Here is a 23,532-nt window from a genome sequence, read left to right as displayed (position 1 = left end):
ATACTGGAGTGGGTTGCCATTTCCTTCTCCAGGGCATCTTCCCCACCCAGGGATCGAACCCAGGTCTCCTGCATTGCAGGCAGACGCTTTAACCTCTGAGCCACCAGGGAAGCAAATTTGAATAAGGTGATCCTAATTGAAATGACATTTGAACAGAGACTTAGAGGAGATGAAAAAGTTTCCAAGTATCTGGGGATAAAGCATTGCAGGCTGTTTCTCTGCAAAGAGTAGTAGCTGGTAGAGAAAGTGAGGTCAAGGGGTCTTTTGTTGTTTTTTTTTTTTTAAGTGGAGGAAGTAACAGCATTTTCTTAGCAATAACACAGTGCTGCTACTGCTGCTAAGTTGCTTCAGTCGTGTCTGACTCTGTGCAACCCCAGAAACGACAGCCCACCAGGCTCCCCCATCCCTGGGATTCTCCAGGCAAGAACACTGGCGTGGGTTGCCATTTCCTTCTCCAATGCATGCAAGTGAAAAGTGAAAGTGAAGTCACTCAGTCATGTCCGACTCTTCGCCACCCCATGAACTGCAGCCTACCATGCTCCTCCATCCGTGGGGTTTTCCAGGCAGGAGCACTGGAGTGGGCGCCATCGCCTTCTCCAAACACAGTGCTAGGAGGACTCAAACTAGTAGAGGTAGAAAACCTGATAGAGGGGAGATGTAGGAACATTGCTGGAACAGAAGCTTGTGGATGTGAGAGTGGAGAAGGGTGTCTAGTCCGTGAGTGGGGAATGGTTTTGGAGTGGAACCTAGACAGTAAAGTGGATGGATGTTCTCTGTAGCCAGTCAGTTTACAGTAGATAGATAACTCTCGTGTCTGAAGTCTTCACATTCGCTAAGTCTTAGGAAAGAAATTAGAACCTTTATACTATCGCAGATGATTGTGTTAACCGAGTAAAGCCCGGTTTTCTCTTTCTGTGTTTTACAGATTTGATTAATGTTATTTGTGACATTGTGATTTTGTCTTGCTAATGATAATGGCATAGAGGGCATCCGTAGCTGAATACGTCCTTTGTGACTATTTTGAAAAAAGCAATAATTATGATTTTAAATTTGGTTGTGTTCTATAATCATTAGAAAATGGAGAAAAAAAGTCCTTGTCTTTGAGAAGTTCTGCTAATCAAGTAGAAATCAGACTTGTGAAGGTCTGTCATTACTGTTCCAAGCTGTGTGCCTATTTGTAAGGTTTTATGCTCCACTAATATGAAAATATGTTGGGTTTTCCTGCTGCCTATTACCTGCTTTCTAAGTAGGGGTTGAACTTCTTTAAGTGCCATTTTGAAGTACAGTATTCTCAGTAGCAAACTTTTAAGATGTGGTTTGTTCTTTATCAGGGGACAATTTTTAGGTTAATTGAATGATCACTGAAATCAAATCATGATATTCCCCTTGTCACTATAAAATGTTTAACAGTGTTATAATAGGTTTTGCTTCCTTTATATTTATGTTGGAACATATAGATATAATGAAGAAGGAAATGGCAAGCCACTCTAGTATTCTTGTGGGGAAAATCTCACGGACAGAGGAGTGTGGAGGGCTAGAGTCCATGCGATTGCAAAGAATCGGACTCGGCTAAGTGTGCAGCACATATAAATATGAGGGGTGACGTTTGTGTTGTTGTGCTGTTTATTTTATAGAAATACCATATGTGTTTACTTCTCATTTTGTCGCAGTCTATTTATTCCACATTTCTTAATATCTTTATTCTGGGCATTTTGAACATAGTAATTAGAATAATTTTTTTTAACTGGAGTATAGTTGCTTTACGCTGTTGTGTTAGTCTCTGCTGCACAACAAAGGGAACCAGCGGTGTACATGCGTCCCCTCCCTCCAAGCCTCTCGCACGTCCCCCCATTAGAATCCATTTTCTTTACTACTGACTGTGGGCTTTTTTAAAACCAGATTGAGAACTTTGTTTTGTGTGTTCGTGTGTTTTTTTTTTTCCCCTCTCTTTTTAAGTTTTATTTTTTACTGTACTTCCCTCTTAACATCAAATGGATGGTTTGAGTTCCTTTTTCTTCTTTTTAATTTATTCAGAATACAGTGTAACCAAAAGGAATTTTTCACATAATACAAAAGAACCATATTGTACATCTTATGAATACTTAGTTTTTATGTATCTGATATTAAGCATAGCAGTGGTGATGTCTTATCAGATTGTCTCCTCTCTCTACCTTGACCCTCTGTTAGTAAAGATCTCCCTTCCCCCTTTTAAAATTTGCTTTATGCTGGGAGTGCATTACCATTTCTAGAATTCCTTTACTCTGAGAGGAGAACGTAGTGTATTTTAGTGCAGTCCTCAGATACTTAAAATGGGACCTTCAGGTTTTGAGAATTTGGGAACCAGTGCTATTGTGTTTTTATCTTCGGTGTAATCTTTTAAAATAGTACTAAATAAATTCAGGACATTTTTAGGAAAATGCTGTGCTTTTCCTCTAGTGATAACCTTTTTTAAAAAAATTATTTTTTAGCAATTTAGAAAGCTATTAAAAGTTTTAATTTAGCCATTTTGTAGGTTGTAGGAAACAGGATAGGATTTCTAGAAAACCTGTGTTTATCAACTTGGCATGCTTATTCTTTGTGATGATGAACAGGAATATCTCATTTTTTCTCTCCCTAGACCAGAGGAAGAGTCTTCTTCATCCTCCAGTGATGAAGATGAGGATGATAGGAAACAGATTGATGAGCTTCTGGGGAAAGTTGTATGTGTAGATTACATTAGTTTGGATAAAAAGAAAGCACTGTGGTTTCCTGCATTGGTGAGTAACTTCAGTATCAGAGTTTAATTTTCAACTATATAAGTTCATGAAGAAAGCAGTTGATTTTCTTAAAAATCAGTGTTTTTCATAGGTACAGAATGGGAAATGGTTTTAGCATCATTCAGTTCACACAGAATTACTTTGAAAATTGTTTCTGAGTACAAAGAACTTTTGAATTCATCCATGAAAAGCAAAATCATGGTAATTTTAGAGGTTTGGTATATTACACTGCTGAATTTTGGATAAAAAATTCCTTGTGCAGACTTTTAAAACTTCTAAATGTACCATGCAGAAGACTGCTAAAGAAGAGTGGGACCCTGTTTTCTGCTGTTGTCTGCAAATGGCATCTGTTCGTCATCATTTTTGTTGAACGTTTTGTATCCTGTATCCTGAGATTTAAAAGTGTTTTGCACAAAACTAAGTGCCCAATAAATGTCAGCTGTTTTAAACTAATGAGGGCAATTATTTTCATAAATGTGAATATTGTATAATACCTTTGTACCTCTTCGTATATCCATCTATCCATTCCTCATTTATTGGATGCCTGCTGTGTGTAAGGATTGTGCTAAGATCTTTTTGAGGATTATGAGGTATGTATTATCCTCATTTAAAGATAAGGAAACTCAGTGTTAGAAGGGTTAAATAACCTGTCAAGCTTTGGGTTAATGGTAAGCAGAAAACTTTAGTCAGTGTATGTGGTCATTTCTTTTTTCATAAAGCACTAAGATTCTTTGTGAGCATTTCTTTTGAAAACGTTTTTTGAAAGAGCTTTGTGTGTCTTTTTCTAAAACAACAGGAACATTAAAATTTTCACTTTGGTATTTTCAATATTAATTTAACATTCTCATCATCATTTCTAAATAGTTTCCTGATGATGAGGAAAAGATTAACGGTACCAAAAGGTTAGTAATCTGCTTAGTCAACATTTCATTATTATTTTTAACATCTTAGCATTATTGATACGTGTTATCCTCCACGCAAATTTGAGATCTCTTGGACAGTAATGGATAATTTTTATTAACGAGAGTGTGAAATTGTGTTCTGAATCAAACAACCTTGACATAATCACACAAAATATTTGCATTTCTATTTTTGAAAGTAGTTTATAAATTGAGTAATGTTAACAAGTGCCTGCTAATATCATGTTAGAAAACAGTTGCATACTCTTAGAAACAATAAATAGCTACCATGGTTTGAGCACTTCCCCTGGCCAGGCACTGTGCTAAGTGCACAGTCTCATTTCATCCGAATTGAGGCTGAAACATAAGTGGTATTTACCCCCATTTAAAGGGGTGGAAATCTTAGCTTCCCTGATTCACACAGTCCTGTTTTTCAGTTTCAGTCATTTTTCCTCTGAGCTTTAAATGTTGTTGTTTAGGGTTCAGAATATATCACTCTATTTTTTCAGGGTGATCTCATCCCCTTTAATAACATTGGTTGCAGGGATAATAAACTGAAATGTCTTAAGGACTGAGAAAATCAGATGCATGGGTAAATGGGATAAAATATGGATTTTAGTTCCTGTAGCAGAATGGAGAGTGGACCCGCTTACTTACACACAATGTCAGCAAAGTCTATCATGTTTGTTTTTCAAAATCCAGTCTAATGAGAAAGAAAAAAATGGGTGATTTGTCTCACAGTTTTAGACCTCTATTTCGGCTGTTTACTCCCAGGTTTATATCTTAGCGTTCAGACCTCTATTCTGAGCTCTGGACCTGAGTATCTGTCTATTCAGTATCTCTACTTGGTTGTTCTTTAGTCACCTGAAAACTTAACAAGCTGAATAAACCTAAACTTACTCTCTCCTCCCTGTATTCTCAAACTTGACCCCTCTCCATTGTTTCCTTTCCCTGTGAATGACACCATTTGCACAAGGTAAAAATGTAAGCATCCTTTTCTCTCTCACCTCTTCACTTCCCTAATTATCTCTAATATTTCTCATTCCTTTAATTTGCCATCACCATCACTTTGTATCCAGGTCACCATCTCTCACCTGGATGATTTGCAGTAGGTTAATCTCTTTCAACTCATGCCCTTCTCTGGTCCACTTTCTTTGTGATAGCCAAAATTAATTTTTTAAAAGGCAATGGCAATTCTGTTATGACATTGCCTTGCTTCAGATCCTTCTCTGAGAGACTTCAGATTTTTGTCCTCCGAATTACCATGGCTTACAAAATGGACAAATCTAAGCTCTGCTTATCTTTCTTATTCAGCCCAGGCAGAAAGTTAGCCATGTTGACCTTTTACTTCCTAGAATGGGTTGCCCTGCTTGCTGTGTCAGGCCCTTCCCATAATCCGTTTCCTCTTCTTGCAGCCTGGCCTACAGACATGTGTATTACACATCCATCCTTTGTCAAGTCAGTTCCTCCTCAGTTTTCAAAGCTTAGTGTAAATGTTGTGTCCTCAAGAAAGTGATTTCTGACCACCTAGATAATAACAGTTAAATAAATGTGCACTTAACTTGTTTAGTGCTTGTCTTCCCAGTTAGAGTACACACTCACTGTGGGGAGAAACGGTGACTGTCTTGGCCTCTGTGATCTAGTACACAGTACCTTGATGAAATAGTTTGTATTTGTAGAGTGGATGAATGAATGGACAAATTAAGTATTTACTTCAGTAAATCTACTGAAGTAAATTTACTTCAGTGATCTACTTCCTATCATTACTTTTGAAATGATAGGAAAGTTTTCCTAGATGCTAATACACGTAAAAGCCTTTTCTTAGTGAATTATTTCATAATGCCGTCAACATTTAAGCAGTGCTGATGCAGTGCAATGACAATTATGGAAATTGTTAACCTTTTAGAGACTGAATTAGGGGAATTTCCTGTGCTCTCCAGTGGTCAGGACCAGTGCTTCCACTGCGGGAGGAATGTTCAGTCACTGGTTGAGAAAGATCCTGCGTAACACACGATGCAGCCAAAACATTAAAAAATAAATTAGAAAAAAAGTGAATTAAAGACTGAATTAGAACTTATGTATTTCTGGCTCCTCTCAAACCTGTAGCGAGAATACATGCATTTAAGTACCATTGTGGCATTTTTCAGAGCTTATGAGACAGTCCTTAAATCTGTCATACTTATTCAGCCCATTTTTTCATTAAAAAACCAAATTATGATGTTGTTCTCGATACATATAGTGAACTCTTTTGGAATTAAAATAATAAAAAATTTATGGATGTCTTGAATTAATGTTATCTTTGAGAAGGCATGCTTTATCCTTATTTTCAGTAATAGCTGGAGTGACTTCAAATAAAATCTTTTATTTTGGTAGTAGTAAATGTTATGTAGATTCCAGGAAGGTACTCACTTTAAAATCGTTTATTTTTAGAATGGGTAGTGTTATAGAGAGATTTTAGTATTATTAACATATGTGTTTAGATGTAAATAATAGCCAGCACATCATCTGTCTTTTTTAAGATAGAGGCTGCTCTGGTTAAGATTCCCATACCCTGCTCTGGCCCCTGCAGCCCTGCTGCAGGCCTTCTGTCGGACTGTCTCCCTCCCCCCACCCCTGCGCCACTCTCAGCCAGTTTTCTGTCTCTGCCTAGACTTGGTCCATAGCATCAGTCTAGTCCCAGCCACGACTGTGCTCTCAACATCATGCCTGTGTCAGAAATTAATGTGGATAATCCAGAGAGCTGGAAGGATATAGAAAATAAAATTACTTGTGTGCATTCCCACATATGTATGTGAGTGTTTTAGGATATAAACTTTAATTACTTGTGTATATTGTTACGCATGTGTATGTGTTTTTACCCTCAGACTAAAATTAGTTTTTAAATTTTAAGCTGAAACTATTTTTTAAGATTTAAATAATTGATATTTATGTAACTATCTATAACTAGTGCTTTTAGTTATAATAGTTTCATACTTTTTTTTTAAAAAGGTGGTATGTCCTGACTGTAGTGATGAAATTGCTGTGAAAAAGGATAATATTCTTGTTCGATCTTTCAAAGATGGCAAATTGTAAGTATAATTCACTTGGTATGAAAAATAAGCTGCTTTTCCAGATTAGGGTGATAAATTATAAATTAGTCATTTCCAGTGATGTTCTGCTTTTCTTTTTTATCATTCAGAGTGTTTCAAAGCATGATCATCTTTCATATTATCATTAAGTGTATTAGTCTTAAAATATGTCTTGTTCATTTGGTCTTTTCTAAGCTATATTCTCAATGCTGTCTGATTGATCAATATTTGCCTATATAATAACTGATGGTTTATTGAAAATTCAATATATCTACCACATCTAATATTTCATGGATATATTAATCGATATATATTTATTGTTTTGAATGTCTAATTAGGATTTTCTAACATTTTAAATTACTTCTAAATGAGTGTGGTAATACCTGTTGTGTAACGTTTGAATTTTGCAATAGTCTTAAGGATTAAAACGAGTTACTGTAAATATATGTTGGGTATTAAGACAATGAATTTTCGTGTAGAACGTTTCTAAAACTGAATTATCATTTTCTATGAGTGTTTTTTCCCTTTAAAAATTGTGACTAGAAAATCCATGTATTTTATGTTGATATTTTGCCTTAGTGGGTGACTGCTTTAAAAATATCATGATACATAAAGATTGGTTTTTGGATTTTCATGTTCTGAAACATGACTTAAAAATAATCTATATGAAACCCACTTTCACATTGAAATTGAATACTAGTTGATATTAAGAAATTACTATGAATTTTTAAATGTGTGATGATAGGATTGTATTTTTAAAAGAATAAAATATTATAAATTAAATTATATAATGTCTGAGATTTGCTTCAAAATAATCCAGTTGGGGTGGGAGGAGGTAGGTAGGGGTATAAATGAGACACTGACTCTGAGTTAATGATTGTTGTAGTTGGATGATGGATTCGTGGGAGTTCATCTCACTGTTATACTTCTGTATATATTTGAAATTTTTAAATTTAAAGTTTAAAAAGAGGCAGACTGAAAAGTGTATTTGGAATAGTTTTTAGACTTCTGTGGATTGGTTGAAACAAACCAAGTGTAGAAAAGGTGCATGATGATTTATTCATGTACAGTAAGAAATAAATGTGACATTTATGATAAAACGACCTCTCCCAGTTGCTTGCATCCAAACCGTTCTTATAGTTTCTACATGAGAGAACTTCAGTTGTATATTAGAAGTTCGCTTTGAACCTAGAATTCAGTTTAAAAAAATTATTGAACATTTTACATTATAAAATAGTACGTTTTCTTCTAATCTTAAATTTATTTATTTCTTGAGATTATCTTAAGATTATGGCAGATTCTTGCTGTTTAACTTGTTTTTTTAATTGGATTGATGCATTCTGCTATGTAAACATTTTAATTTATTATTTTCAGGGTTTCAATATTTTTAGTATTGCATTTAATCAGGTACTCTGAGAATTCCTTGTTTATAAAACATCTATTAAGGTGGGGTCCTTCTTTGGATGATTCCAGTTTTAATGTCCTGCCTAGTATTTTGTTTGAGATTTGCAACCCTGTGTGCAGTCATTTCCATCAGTGTTCCCATGTTCTCAGTATCTTTCTGTGGTAGATAATTGGACTCTTAATTAATCTTTATTGTGTTTTTGTGGGTTTTTTCCTTTAAAAAAAAATGCAGTACTTCAGTACCAAGGAAGGATGTCCATGAAATTACTAGTGACGCTGTACCAAAGCCTGATGCTGTATTAAAGCAAGGTAAGGGTAATTTTGGAACAAATTATACTTAACTGAAAACCTGATGGGGCATGCCCTGGTGGTCCGTTGGTGGACTCTGCACTTTTACTGCTGGAGCCGAGCTTCGATTCTGGTCAGGAAACTAAGATCTCATAGGTCTCACAGTGTGGCCAAACAGAGAAGAAAGAAAAACTAAGGAAGTATTTCTGAAGTTTAAATATTCTTTTGGTCTTAAAATTTTTTTTTTTTTAAGTGAAGTCTTTGAAGTTACATTTGGTCCTGTGCGACTTCTGCTTTTGTAAACCAATGTGTCTTTTGTTATCATAGTAGTCTTTTTTTGTTTATAATTGGGATAGTAGTCTAAAAAAGATCAAGAACAAGATCATCAGCTATCACTGTAGTCTGGCCTAGTAAATATCAGTTCCTGAGGATGGTAAACACAGGAATCAAAGTAGTCTTGATTTTTGTCATTTCTTGTAACAGTGGTTATATTTTATTGGGGAGTATGCTGTAATTACATCTCTTACTTGATTTTTCACACTGCAAATAACTTTTTTTTTCTTTGCCCATGTTCACCAAATCAGGTAATACACTATATAGACTGGTTAAAAATCATCAAGATTTATGGTAGAGAATTTATTTCTCTGTATTGTAAAGTGAGAATAACTGTTTCTAGTTATTTATCCAGTTAAATTAATCATTAATATAAGTTTAATTTAGAGTTAATTAAAAATGTAGAGTACATATTTATAGTATATTTTCAGATACTTGTAAGTTATTACAGTGGCTCTGTGCCTATTATATAAACTGTTTATTAATTTTTTGATAAAATGATTATAAAGATTTACTTTAATGTTTACTAGACATTCTTAATTTTTGTTTTAAAAGAATATATCTGCCCCTTTTTCTTGTCTTTGTTTGAACCTAAGTCACCTAAGTTTTGCCATCTGTAAAACAGATATCTAATGCCTAAGACGGTTAAGATTAATGGGCTGCTACACCAAAAAGCAGTTAGCACAGTGCCTAGCCCATAGCAACCACTTCATAAATGTCAGCGGTGGCAGCACAGTAGTTTTTAGTTCTTTTTCCTGTTAATATTTTTAGACAAATCAGTTGTCTTAATTTCTCCAGTTGATAGTTTGTTACCTCTTTCCAGCCTTTGATCAGGCGCTTGAATTTCATAAAAGTAGGACTATTCCTGCTAACTGGAAGACTGAATTGAAAGAAGATAGTTCTAGCAGCGAAGCAGAGGAAGAAGAGGAGGAGGAAGATGATGAAAAAGAAAAGGAGGATAACAGCAGTGAAGAAGAGGTGAGTAAAAAGAGTTAATGCCTTTTACAATGAAAAACAGTTGAGTTCCCTTTGGGATTTGGCATGAAGTTATTTATCGCTTAAGTATTTTTAGTATTAGAAGTGTTTTATAATACAGTTGTTCTTGTGTATTCATCATAATCAAATAGTTTGCTTACTTAACCTTAAAATAGAAATATGGTTTTGTGAAATTAAAAATATTAAGTATAGTTATGCCTGTAATCTCAAAAATATTTCTTAATCTCCAGTCTGTAATGTATTTAAATGTCAAATCAATATGTCATACACCTGAAATTGATACAGTATTGTGTGTCATCTATAGTTCAATTTAAAAAAGGGAAAAAATGTTTAATACAGCAAAACTCTACTTGCATATGCTTTTTAACATCACATAGACAGCTGTGATCTCAGACTGTTTACATCTGCATATTTTATTACAGTGTCTCATAAAGGATAAAATATGTCTTTTATCTAATGTTAAAGGAATAATCAGCATAAAAGTAAAGATTAATATCTTTGATTCAAAGAATCAATACAAAGATTTTTGTATTAGATTTTATCTAATACAAAATAAGACATCTGTGAATTTATATGGATCAAGGAGCTAAATATAGATTTTATTGTAGCTGGTACTTTAGGTCCGTCAATGACAAGTACTGAGAAAATTGCCCGTAATCTTACTAGTGACAGTGCACCACTGTGCTCTTTAATGGTTTGCTGAATGGCTTTATGAAAATTATTGGGGGAATAATGATGCAGATAATGATAGCTGCAATACATGACCATTGTATTTAATGTTTTTAGGAAACAAAGATAAGTTAATGTCAATATGTAATATTTTAGGTAAGTTATGAAATTTTGCCATGTAACTGTAATAAACAACTATTGATGAAGTAGGAACATTTTAAAGTTTATTTTATAATGTAGTGATCAATAATGACAGTGTGTAGTGTGAAAGTTTCCCTGGCATCGGTCTTCCCCATTGCTTTCTATTTAAAATGTTAAAACTAAGCCATCAGTCACTTGCTTAAGGCTTCTCAGCTGGCGCAGTGGTAAAGAATCCGCCTGCAGTGCAGGAGACACAAAAGATGCAGGTTCAATCCCTGGGTCAGGAAGATCCCCTTGGATTAGGAAATGGCAACCCACTCTAGTATTCTTGCCTGAAAATTCCTTGGACTGGTGGGCTACAGTCTGAATGACTTATTACTCTGGAAGTCAGGCTTTACTTTCAGAACCTCCCTTTATAGCCCAACCTGTGCTCTCTTTTTTTCCATCACTACTTCTGGTATATTCTCCTACTTTTATTTTTTTTGTTTATTTGTTTTTGGTGGTACCATGTGGCTTTCCAGATCTTTATTCCCCAACTAGGTGTTGAACCCGGGCCTTTGGCAGTGAAAATGTAAATGTCTAACATTGGCCCTCCAGGGAATTCCTTACCCTCCTACTTTGAACTAGGTTGTAGCAACATTGAATTACAAACCTTTGTTTCTATTTACTTCTGTACAAACCAATCCCTTTGTCCACGGTGCCCTTCCCCACCCTGCCCTTTGTCAGCATGACACACTCCTGTTGAGTTTTTTAAACCTTACTAACCTGTTTTCCCTGTAAAGGAGAGAACCGTCACCTTCTACAAGAAAAGTTAATCACTGTTTGATAGTCTATAAACAGATACCACTCCTCGTAGAAATTTCTGCCTACATATATACATGCATTGCATGTGTGCATGTATGATTTTCTGCTTGTTTTTTGCCCTACTAATCAATAGGCTCCTCAAGGGTCAGGAGTCCATCTTACTTGTACTCATACTCATAGTATCTGTCATAGTGTGTAACATGGAACAGATGATCAGTAAATACTAGTTACCAAAACTTTTGTCCCTTAGATTTATGTTAACCAAATGTGGTTTCCAGTTTAAACAGTTTTTTTAAAGTTAAATACAGACTTCACTTAAAATTTTTTGCAGTAGGAATAAATTTGGTGGTTTATGAAAGTCACATGTTGTGCCATGGGGGCATTTAAGAAAATACCTAGAAAACAGTATTCCTTAGGCTCACGTCTGACTACCTTACCAAAATGCGGTACATGTGGATCATGTTTAGGTTGAGAAAAACAAATTTTATCATAAGCAAACTAATAATTGTCATTTATTCTTCTCTGCCCAATTATTAGCAAGCATAATAGTTTTATCGATACAAGCTTTTATTGTCTTTAACTTCCTTTTTTCTGCTTGCTTTTAAGATAGAGGCCAATCTCACGCCAGCAGTGGTTTTAGACACATGATTTTTAAAATTAGAATGATATATTTAGGCTATCAGTTGAAAAGTATTCTCCTGACTTCTACCACTCGGAATACTTTTGTTTCAACCAGAGTGACTGTAAAGCCTCAGTGTGTATTTTGAATTACTTCCTCTGCAGTTACCCCCGATCATGCTCTGTAATGGCAGGCACCATCGCTTGTTTCTCTTTTGACTCAGCACCTTGCACAGTGCCTACACTCACTGGTGCTCATTAAATGTTTGTTGATGGTCACTGAATTGATGAGTTCCTCCGTCTCACCTACTACCCTGCTCCTTGCAGGTTGCTTCAGGACCAGCTCCCTACTGCCACAGCCCCTGGCCACAACAGCAAGAAGCTAGTCCCTCCCTTGTAATTGATAAATCGGGGAACTATTTTATTACTTGAAGATTTCCCTAAGTCTGAATCTTCAGGTATTGTAGATCAAGTTTGTTCCCCACTTTACTGATTTTATAAGCTTGAAGTACTATACTGTGGGGCCGAATATAATGAAGGATAATTTTAGTTGCAGCTGATGGGCTCTCACTTGTTATAGTTCCTGGAGGAGCAAGAGTAGAGCCTGTTTCGATGTTAAGCCCTGACCCAAATTAATATAAGTGAGAGTAGGTCTTCTTGAGCCTGTGACCGTGATTTAAAGACTAGATCTCTGATGTGGTGGAAAGTTGATGAACCATCTTGTTGGTCTCATTTCTCATATGAGCATTTCCATTTGGGATTGTCACTACTGAGATAACCTTTTAGGACATAGTTCTCTGTAACGCAGAAAATGTCTAGACTTTCTGGTTTTGAATAGCTTAGTGTTAAGTAATTTTTTTTTTTTTTTGTAAAAAGCCTTTGAAATATTCTAGCGAGTATTAGTCTTTGCTGTTGGTAGGAAATCTGCTTGTGTTATTAAAATGCTTAACTGAGGAAAATAATATTTTATTCTTCTGTGACTAAAATTAGGAAGAAATAGAACCATTTCCAGAGGAAAGGGAGAACTTTCTTCAGCAGTTGTACAAATTTATGGAAGATAGAGGTGAGTGTTTTTTCTTTGATTCATTATTAATGTAGATATTAGAAAATATCTTAAAAATAAGAATTCTGTTTGTTAAGCTGCATGTCACTGGTAGTCATGGCTGTCATTTTGATTACTAGTATCAGCAGCACCCTAGTATAATGTCTGTCACGTAGTAAGTAGAAAGTGGGATTTGACAGTATTTTGATGGATGTTATGGCCATGGACCCATAAATAACTGTATTTTGTCCTGTCTTTCCCACCACTTCTTTGGGGGATCCCCAAAGAACCTTTACATTAGAAAACAGTAACAGAATGGGAATCGTAGTGTCTTTTTATTTGAGCCTCCGTGTATGCCTGTAGAAAAGCCTCTTCTCTAAAATCACTGCCAGCCCCAAGATGTATGTGTTTGTGTATGTGAGTAAGAGAGACACACAGACAGACACGTCATTCATTCTAAGATGGGCCATAAGCCTTCTTATGACTTAGCCATATAAAACTAAGAACAAAATTAAACCATCTATAGAGAAAGGTGACCAAGTGTCAAGGTGAGCCTTGTCTTAGCTTTTTGAATCTGTTTTTGTGGTTCAAGAAATATAAGCATGGGTAATTAACACTAACTTTTAACTTGCAGTGATGACCTGGTCATCTAGTAACTGTGGCCCTGTTTCTTTCTTATCTGCTGTTATGAGTATAGTTTCTCCTTTCCTGTAAAGATGCTAGCAAGGTAGAGGGCAGAGGCTGAAAGCTTTCTGACTTGAAGAAAAAGACAAAATGAATGAATGATACTTAGAAGTGCTGCTATGCTCTGTGAATTCAAGTTTTTTTAATCCAGTTTTGTGTTGTTGATAAGTACCTGCGGGCTTGGTCTTCTTTTTGCTCTCATAAATCATAGTGGCTACTACAATGTAGTTATCTTTTTATTCTTCAGTATAAAATGTCCTTGATTTATCTGTTTATTTGTGTGCATGGAGGCTTGGCCTAAGAAGGCAGGCTATTTCTTAAGCTTTTTTTATGTAAGCTAAATTAAAAAGTGAAGAAAATGAATAAAATCTAATATTAGAAAAAAATGAAGAATATGATTATCCCCATCATGTGTTTTTTGGAAAGGGCAAAATATGTATCTCTATCCTGTTATTTTCTCTTAATCACATTCTAACAGTCTGATAGTTTTAGTATCTTTCTACTTTCTTACATCCTAGAATAAACAACACTATAACTTTACTCTAGAATTACTTACTTTGTAGAATAGTAGTAAGTTGGTAAAATACCAACTTACTTCCCAATAAAAGGGAATTCCCATTGTGAAGCAGTTGCCCATCAATTATCTCAACACTGTTTTCAGTTCTACCAAACATTGTTACCCTGATGTTTTAAAATTTTGTGTTGGTATTTTATTTTGCTTCATTTACTGTTTATTCTTTTGCTCATCGGGGGAATGAAAGTGGAATAAAATATAAATAAAGTTTCAAAAATCTGATGTAGGAAAAAAGGTTTTGATAAAATGGATTTAAGTAGATATATTTTTGATTAACCAGGGATGTTTTTCTCATATAGACACAGATTGCACTGTGTATATTTGATGGTAATGTTTGAATCTTCAAAATTTAAATAAATACGAAGCCTGGTTCTGATATATCCGTGTTTTCTTTAATAGGCACACCTATTAACAAACGACCTGTGCTTGGATATCGAAATTTGAATCTCTTTAAGTTATTCAGGCTTGTACACAAACTTGGAGGATTTGATAATGTAAGTATTACGATCAGAAGTGAAACATGTTCTTCATACATGTTTTCTCATCTAAATATTATCTAAAAGTGTCTATTAACAAAAACTTAAGAATAAAAGGAAAAGAAAATGGAGAGCACAAGTTAGACTATCTAGCTTCCTCAGACCAAATTTAAACTTGAAGATTTTTTAAAATGAGCTTTCCAGTTTACTGTTAAGTTTGTCAAACTTTCATAAGCTATCTGAGTCATAACACAGCCATGTTAGTGGAAATTCGTTCTGTGTCTTTTCCATTAGACTGTAAGATCGGTAAGAGCAGCGATCTCTCTTAATATTCTTTATATCCTTGATTTCTACCACTGTGCCTTACATATATAGAAAACATTATTTGCATATATATGTGTGCATATATGCAGAACTGAAGAAATTATCTTAAGGTTGCCATGATGTATGGTACTCATCCAGTTAATACTATTCTGGGGGGAGGAAAGGTACGTTATGTTACTAGGATTTATGAAACGACTTTATTAGCTTATAGGAAATCATACATCATTGACATTTTTTTAATCTGTCATTTTATGAAGATTTTGATTCAGGCATGTAGATGTTTTCTTATTTACCATAGCAGGGTTTATTTAAACGTCAAATGGGGACTTCCCTATCTAACGATTAAGACTCTGAACTTCCCGTGTAGGGGAAGCAAGCTTGATCCCTGGTCAGGGAACTGGAATCCTGCATGCCTTGAACCATGGCCAAAAAGGTAAAATGTCAAATGACCTAGGATTTCAGCATTTATAATTCTCTGAGATTTGTTAGAATACCAAAACTTAACTTAAAAACATTGCTGTAAACCAGATTATTTTACGTAGAATTTATCAAAATTGGTATTTTCCATTCCTTGAGACTAGAAACAACAAATACAGAACTCCATAATAGATACATACACACAAATACACACACATTTGGTATTTACCAAAACTTTATCATAATTCCTCACCTTTTAATTTTGAATTTTCATTTTACTCTTTCAGATTGAAAGCGGGGCTGTTTGGAAACAAGTCTACCAAGATCTTGGAATCCCTGTCTTAAATTCAGCTGCAGGATACAATGTTAAATGTGCTTATAAAAAGTAAGTCCATGTGCTGAATATAGCTATATTCACCAGTATTTTACCTAGAAAGCAGGATGGAATTTACCATGTAACTGAGGCTAGTAATTTCGAGGAAGGTTTACTAGAGTAATCACTCTATAATAGCATTTTCTAGAGTGTAGCCTATGAATATTCAGTTCAGTTCAGTTGCTCAGTCATGTTCAACTCTTTGCGACCCCATGGACTGCAGCACGCCAGGCCTCCCTGTCCATCACCAACTCCGGGAGTTCACTCAGACTCATGTCCGTTGAGTCGATGATGCCATCCAGCCGTCTCTTCCTCTGTCATTCCCTTCTTCTCCCGCCTTCAGTCTTTCCCAGCGTTGGGGTCTTTTCACATGAATCAGTTCTTCGCATCAGGTGGCCAAAGTATTGGAGTTTCAGCTTCAGCATCAGTCCTTCCAGTGAATATTCAGGACTGATTTCCATGAATATTAGATCTGTGAGATAATCTGTGAAGAAAGTTTTTGTGCTCAGGCAAATTTGAAAAGTATTGTGTAGAAGTTAAAATGCCAAAGTTTTAAAGTCACATAAACCCAGGTTCGAATCCTGGTTCTGCCAGTTATTTGTTGTTTATGCCCTTGGGCTACTTATTTGTTCTTCCAGACCTTGATTTTCTTGTTTATAAAATGAGATAATACTGTTTGTCTCATAGTAGTGATTAGTCTGATCAGCTAGTGAAATTTTACGTATACTCAGAGGTCCAGTACCTAGCATATAAATAGATGCTATTACTTGCTACTATTACTACAGTTACTACATTTAAGATGATGACTTTCTTTTCACTTTTAGCATTTTTTTAAATGAAGTTTTTTTTCTTTGAAAAATGTTTCTATTTGAGTAACAAGATTGTAAAGAATTGAATTAAAATAAGCTAGAATATTAAGGTAGCTCAATATCTGAGAACTTAGAAGAAGTGAACACATATTTTAAAAACCACAACTCTACAATAACATTTTGAAATGTTTTCCCAAATATAACTTCTTTTCATGTTTCCAGATACTTATATGGTTTTGAGGAGTACTGTAGGTCGGCCAATATTGAATTTCAGATGGCACTGCCAGAGAAAGTTGTTAACAAGCCTTGTAAGGAGTGTGAAAATGTAAAAGAAATAAAAGTTAAGGAAGAAAATGAACCAGAAATCAAAGAAATAAAGATTGAAGAGGAAGCCAATATAATACCAAAAGAAGAAAAGCCTCTTGAAGAGGGTGTTGAAAGAAAGGAGACTACTCAGCCCTCCCAGGTAAATAGGATACTGTTAATAGTCCTTTGTTTTCAGTGGTACATTTTCTCCATCCTCTCTAAAGATTCCTTATTTAATTTATCTTATAAATTTTATTGTTCATACATTTTCTTTATTACATGCTATTTTTGTGTTTGAAATAGCTGTTAGCTATTTTTGCCATTATTTTAGGGATGACAGAAGATTGTTAAAATAACTTTCTCAGTGTTAGTACTTGTTGGTACCTCCTGTGCTGATAATTAGATAATGGAATTAGGCTGACAGTTTTTACTTTTGTTGGTTTAGTTCCTCTGATCTTTTTCTAGGGGAGTAAAAAGAATTTATTAGAATCTATGCCTACACAATCTGAACAGGAAAAAGAAGTTAACATGAAAAAAACAGAAGAAAATGAAAACCTGGAAGATAAAGATGATGATACAGCTGGAGCAGATGAACCCCTCAGCATAAAGGTAGAAGCTGGAGAAGAAAAAGCAAAATCTGGGTAAGAAGTCTGTTTTTGGTTAAGATGCATTTTATAGCTGAATGAATTTTTGTAATTTGCTCTTTGTGTGTTTTTATGAATCTAAATGTGATTGACAAAATAAATAATTGATAATAAATAAATAATTTTAATTTATATTTATTATGCAGATAGCATTTGGCTCCTTCAGAGACCCTACTAATGCAAATTTGTAGAAAAAGATCATATTTCTGATCCATTATTCTTGCTCTCATCATGGAAATTAATGAACTCTTGAGCTAGAGAAAAACAGTTCTTACTGCATTAGCCCCTGCTTCATAACTAGATAATACAAATTTGGGAAGATGTCTTTCTCCAGTGTTCTGTAGATGGTATGTTGGGTATAGATTTTGAGAGTTGTAATCATTTTTTAAGCAAAAAATAAGAATGGAAAAGTGCTAGTACTTAGTTTATAAAATTGTTATATTGCATTTTATGTGATAGTAGCATTTACTTGGTTTGGTCAATTTGAGAATTATTTAGCAATGTATCAAGGATATCTATACCGACAGTGGACCCTGCATTTTATAGGTGATTTTCGGCATTTCATCTTGTTTCTGAGGCTTTAAAAAAAGCTAAACATCCCCATTGTTAATGATTCTTCTAAATAAGTACAACTATATATTTTTTTATCATTTTCGTATTTTCTAAAATTTGGCCACAGCATGCAGACAAGCAAGGAAGAGGAAAAAATGATGCTTAGATGACTATAGTAAAATGTGTTTATTACACTTTGTAATATATGTCTCTCTGTGTACAAATGTGTATTTCAAGTACTCCTTAGTGATACTGGAAATTATTTCTACTTTTAAGAAACTTAGTAAGTATCTTTTTGCTTAAAATCTCTTGCTCATTTTGGTGGTGGTTGGTGATTTAATCACTAAGTTGTGTCCGACTCTTATGACCCCATGGCTGCAGCCCACCAGGCTCCTCTGTCCATGGGATTCTCCAGGCAAGAATACTGGAGTGGGTTGCCATTTCCTCCTCCAGGGCATCTTCCCGACCCAGGGATTGAACTCCTGTCTCCTGCATTGCAGGCATATTCTTTACTGACTGAGCCATTTTAGTGTTCTTCTAAAATTTTGACCACAACATGGAAATAAACATGGAAAAATGAAACAAAACTGGCTTTAAATGAATATAGTTTAAGTGTTTATGATACTTAGTTATGTTTCTGTGTGTGTTAAATGTATATTTGAAGTACTCTTGCTACTACTTGAAGACTATGTCAGCTATTAAGAAATTTAGTAAGGATTCAGCTTCTTGCCTAAAAATCTGATTTATAAATATGTATCTATTTCTGGAGCATTTACTGTGTGAAAAGCCCTGTAATAAGCCTATATTTTCTCTTTGTGACTAATAATTATCTTAATTTTTCACATTGGTACTTCAGCTTATTTTATGGTATAAACTATTTTGTGGATTTTTTGAATTCTTCAGCTGTATGGCTTATGTATTCATTAAATTTTTAACATTTCCATACACCTTTTTTAAAATTTAAGTTTTTATTTCTGTCTGCATCAGGTCTTAGTTGTGGCACCCAGGCTTCTCTCTAGCTGCAGTGCCTGGGCTCCAGAGCTCGGGCTCCGCCCCGTGGCATGTGGGGTCTCAGTTCCCTGACCAGGGATTGAACCTGCGTTGCCCGTACTGCAAGGTAGATTCTTAACCGCTGGACAACCAGGAAAATTCCTATGGCTTTTTATTTACTGCAGATATTTATAAATGTATCATACCACAAACAAATTTTCCTGATATGGCTGCTGTAGAAAATTTATGGGTTAGAAATATCCAACTGATCTCTGGATTTTATTAGATCAGTACAACAGAAAATTTTGTGATTGTGAAGAATTAACATATAAATATTTATCTAGTATATAAACTCTCTTAAGTAATTAGCTGGTACAAGAACTTTCAGTGTCCTTCCTTTGTAGTTCAGTTGTGTAAGATTAAATAATTGAATTTATGTAAAATGTTTGGTTCAGTGCCTGGCCCGTAGCAGGTACTAATAACCTATAATAGTTATTTTGGTCTTAATTTTGGTCCATTGTAAGTAAGGAATGTGACATCAAACTTGGGAAATTTGATTATTTGTGAGTTCAGATGAAAAAGTCCTCGTGGATACATTTGGTTTCCCAAAATGTAAAAGATAACTCATGTAATGTGTGTGTGTTGTGTTTATGTTTTTGTGTAATACATACATCCGCTTAGTATACCAGCTACATTTTATACTTTGAAAGGCTCTCTTTCTTGACATTCTGTGTTCTTTTTGATGTATCTACCTCTGATTTTTGCCACTGAGAAGAGAAGGAGGGGGAGAATATTTGGTTCGGCTGATGGCCAGTAATTGTGTTGTTTGCCTCTTTGTAGTTCAGTGTGTTATTGAGTGACTCATTTGATTTGTGTCTGAGGTTGACATTAAATGAGAAATTCTAATTTTTAATTTTTGATTGCTTTTAAAAATTAATACAGAGTATTAGGTTTTTATTCCAGATTACATAAAAGATTGCCCTGGCTACCACTGAAAGTAGGATTGTGCTAGCTATTATTGGTGTTTGCCGGTTGTGTTCAGTGCTACGTGTGCGTGTGTGCTCAATCGCACAGTCGTGTCTGACTCTTTGCGACCCCATGGACTATAGCCCACCAGGCTCCTCTGTCCATGGGATTCTCCAGGCAAGAATACTGGAATGGGTTGCCGTTTCCTCCTCCAGGGGATCTTTCCCAACCCAGGGACTGAATCTGTGTCTCCTGCCTTGGCAGGTAGATTCTTTACCCTTGAGCCACCAGGGAAGCCCTCAGTCCTATATGGTTTTTTAATGAACAGTTTCAAGTTAGTTTTTGTTTAAAACATTTTAAACTTTTAATCATCTATATCTCTTTTATGTTTTCTATAATGATTCTGAGATGCATGATAAATCTCTTTGGTGTATGATCCGTCTTTGTTGTATCTACCAGAATATGCTTCCTTTTCTCCCTGATGAGCAATGATACAATCTTCTGATTAAACAAGTAGTATTCTTTCAGAAAAAGCCTTACTGGTTAATTTTACATATGTTTATTACGTATACATAAATCAGTTAAGTTGTTAATAGTTTATCTGATAGTTTCTTAGATATTTCAGGCTTTCTGATAATTTCTTAGGTATTTCAGCTTTACTTACAATTTTTTCATTATAGAAATGTTAATAGATTTTCAGTAGCAGAATTCATATTTTTTGTCTCAGGTTACAGCTGGATTCATTTAATTTTTAAGTACCAATTTGACTATAAACAAGTCTTTAAAATAGGAGTAATTCTTAAGAATCTTTGTAGACTTTGTGATGCATTTCAGAGAAAATTGACTCATTTGGTACTTTTGTGAACTCAGACTTAATTTCATAAGTGTATTAAGCTTCCCTTCATCCCTGCTGCCTCACTGTATAGAAGGAATAAAAAAGCCCTACAGTTCTAGTTGTGACAGTATTTCTAGTTTATTTTTTGTTGCCTACATAATTGCATAATTAGGAATGATAAAGTATGTTATTGCTAAAAAAGTTTGCATAAAAGAATTTAAAACTAAAATTATTAGTGGAGGAAGATTTTTTTATCTACATACTATGCCCATTAACTTTTAAGGGTTAGTTACTTAGCTGTCTTATGGTTCTATTTTATGACATTTATTCATTTGTCAGCTATAAAGTGATGGATTCTTTTTGAGAGCAAACTGTTGTAATAAGGATAGACATACTGCAGAGTAAATAATTGAAGTTTTTTAAAAATAAATCTAGTGCATGGAAAATTTATAATTTAAGATTTTCCCCCAATTTATTGAATACAAATTTGTGATCAATATAAAATGAATATGATTGTTTTAGAAAGCACGTGATATTGAGAAGACCAGAATCGTTGCGTTGCTGCTTCTAGAATGCAAATGACTTTCAGTTTCATATTTGCAACTGGTCTCTCATATGCCTGTTTCTTCAGAACTTCAAAGTTGAGAGAATTGGTAGAAGAGGACTTTTGGTAAATATGGAGAAAAGAGAGCAGAAATTGTGTTGAAGTTTAGAAGAATAGAAAAAACTTGATGCGATTTTAATGTGAACTTAGTAGGATATTCCTATAAAAGGTGAAGCAATATTTCATTTAATACAACTTCAGAAAATCTGGTTGAAATTATTTTAATTATTAAAACTAGCCATTGGCTAGTAAAAATTTGTTTAAACTTTTATCTGGAGGTTGGAAATATTTGAATGAAAAATATTTTTTAGTCAGAAAATGGCTATGAGTTACGATGATTTTTGTTTTTGTTAACTGAGTTGTAAAGAAATTCTACAATAAAACATGAGGAAAATGTTAGCGTCGACCTTACTAGCTAGTTTCTTGCTGTTCAGCACAACTTCTGTTCTTCTGCCTGTTGGACATTTTCTTTCAATACACTTACTTTTCAGTTTTCATTTTCTCTGAATATATCTTTCTGTAATCATCCATGGCCATCTCATACAGGTTTAGTGTTTGATATTAAATTGAAACTCAGAGAATATCATACGCTTGGAACCTGCTGTTCCCGGAACAATCACAGCCACGATTTTTATCAATTTATGTGGTTTGGAACTGAAAAGCTTATGAAGTGTCTTTTATTAACTGCAGTTTTTTAAACCTTTCAAGAGATGAAACGAATAAAGAGGAAGAGGAAGATGATGAAGAAGTAGAGGAGGAGGAGGAGGAGGAGGAAGAGGATGAAGAGGATGATGACAACAATGAGGAAGAGGAGTTTGAGTGCTATCCACCAGGCATGAAAGTCCAAGTGCGGTATGGACGAGGGAAAAATCAAAAAATGTATGAAGCTAGTATTAAAGATTCTGATGTCGAAGGTGGAGAGGTCCTTTACTTGGTGCATTACTGCGGATGGAATGTGAGGTAACTTGAGTTTTAGCTAGTGATTACTACCTAAAAAATCTTGTACAGTAATTTTCTATTTTAAAATTTAACGAATTATAGATTTATTAGTATTCCAATTGAGGTCATAGTATACCATATAAAAAACATGGAGTTTTGACTTGTAAATACCTCTCTCAGTGACTTCCTACTTACTGTTTTCAATACTTTAGTCTAGAAAACTAAAGTCTGTGTAGTTGATTTTAATTTTATGCATGTAGATTAATAGGGGCAACATTGTTGGTAAAATGATAGAAAATTTTCTTTAAAAGTTAAAAGGGATTTAAGCTTCTTGAGGTCTACAAGCCAATTATGAGGCTTCTGGCTCTCTTGCATTTTCATCTACCTTTCCACGGTAACCTCTTGTTTCCTTCTTAAATCATCCCATTTTCTTGCCTTTAGTAGGCAGGATTTTAAAGTTGCGATTTCTTAGGAAGCTTTAGCTATTTCAGGAAGACCTTATATCTGCATTGGCAGCTCTTGCATGACATCTTGTTCAGAACCCTCAGAAATTAATTTTTATGTTTGAAACAATGATTGAAATATGAGCAAATCTGCTTGACTGAAATAGGGTGCATGGTCCAACTCTACTCACCTAGGGAACTGAAAAGCAGGACTGAGTTTTCTTCTTATACAAGTTTCCTTTGGTAATATCTGAATTTTATCCAAAGTTGGCAAGCTCGTTTTGGGATCTGAGCATCTAGATATCTTTAAGAAAAACCTTATTTATTTTGGAATGTCTGATACTGTATTTGAAGTAGCCTGTGATAAGAGTTGTAGCTTTTGAAAAGATTGCCATCTTAGTTTTCAGTGGTGGTGTCATGGTGTACCTAGTGTTTTCAAGGAGGAATACAGTTCTCATGATTTCTGTTTACATTGTATTCTGTGGTTTGGAATGTGATTAAGAAAAGATCATCTCCAGAGTGTCTGTTTCTTAAAAAAATACACTCTCTGTTTCTTAAAAGTACAATTTGTGTTGTCT

At 34.7% G+C, this 23,532-nt stretch overlaps 1 protein-coding gene across 12 annotated transcripts in view; it reads left to right on the top strand.

The window, feature by feature from the left end:
* The window catches only part of ARID4B (AT-rich interaction domain 4B), a 139,360-nt gene that overhangs the window by 77,950 nt on the left and 37,878 nt on the right, over positions 1–23,532 (top strand). For 5 of the 12 annotated variants that reach the window (XM_027962313.2, XM_027962316.2, XM_027962311.2 and 2 more), the window contains exons 8-17: positions 2,618–2,756; positions 6,644–6,723; positions 8,360–8,436; positions 9,572–9,726; positions 12,967–13,039; positions 14,676–14,770; positions 15,781–15,878; positions 16,898–17,141; positions 17,447–17,622; positions 22,263–22,532. In XM_027962313.2, the coding sequence (XP_027818114.1) occupies positions 2,618–2,756; positions 6,644–6,723; positions 8,360–8,436; positions 9,572–9,726; positions 12,967–13,039; positions 14,676–14,770; positions 15,781–15,878; positions 16,898–17,141; positions 17,447–17,622; positions 22,263–22,532 (1,407 nt within the window). The remainder of the gene's footprint in view (positions 1–2,617; positions 2,757–6,643; positions 6,724–8,359; positions 8,437–9,571; positions 9,727–12,966; positions 13,040–14,675; positions 14,771–15,780; positions 15,879–16,897; positions 17,142–17,446; positions 17,623–22,262; positions 22,533–23,532) is intronic. The other 7 variants (XM_060406724.1, XM_060406723.1, XM_060406722.1 and 4 more) reach the window with 4 other exon arrangements.

This window comes from Ovis aries, chromosome 25 (assembly GCF_016772045.2).
Source record: "Ovis aries strain OAR_USU_Benz2616 breed Rambouillet chromosome 25, ARS-UI_Ramb_v3.0, whole genome shotgun sequence".
Lineage (NCBI taxonomy): Eukaryota > Metazoa > Chordata > Mammalia > Artiodactyla > Bovidae > Ovis > Ovis aries.
This window is presented reverse-complemented; position numbering and strand designations above follow the sequence as displayed.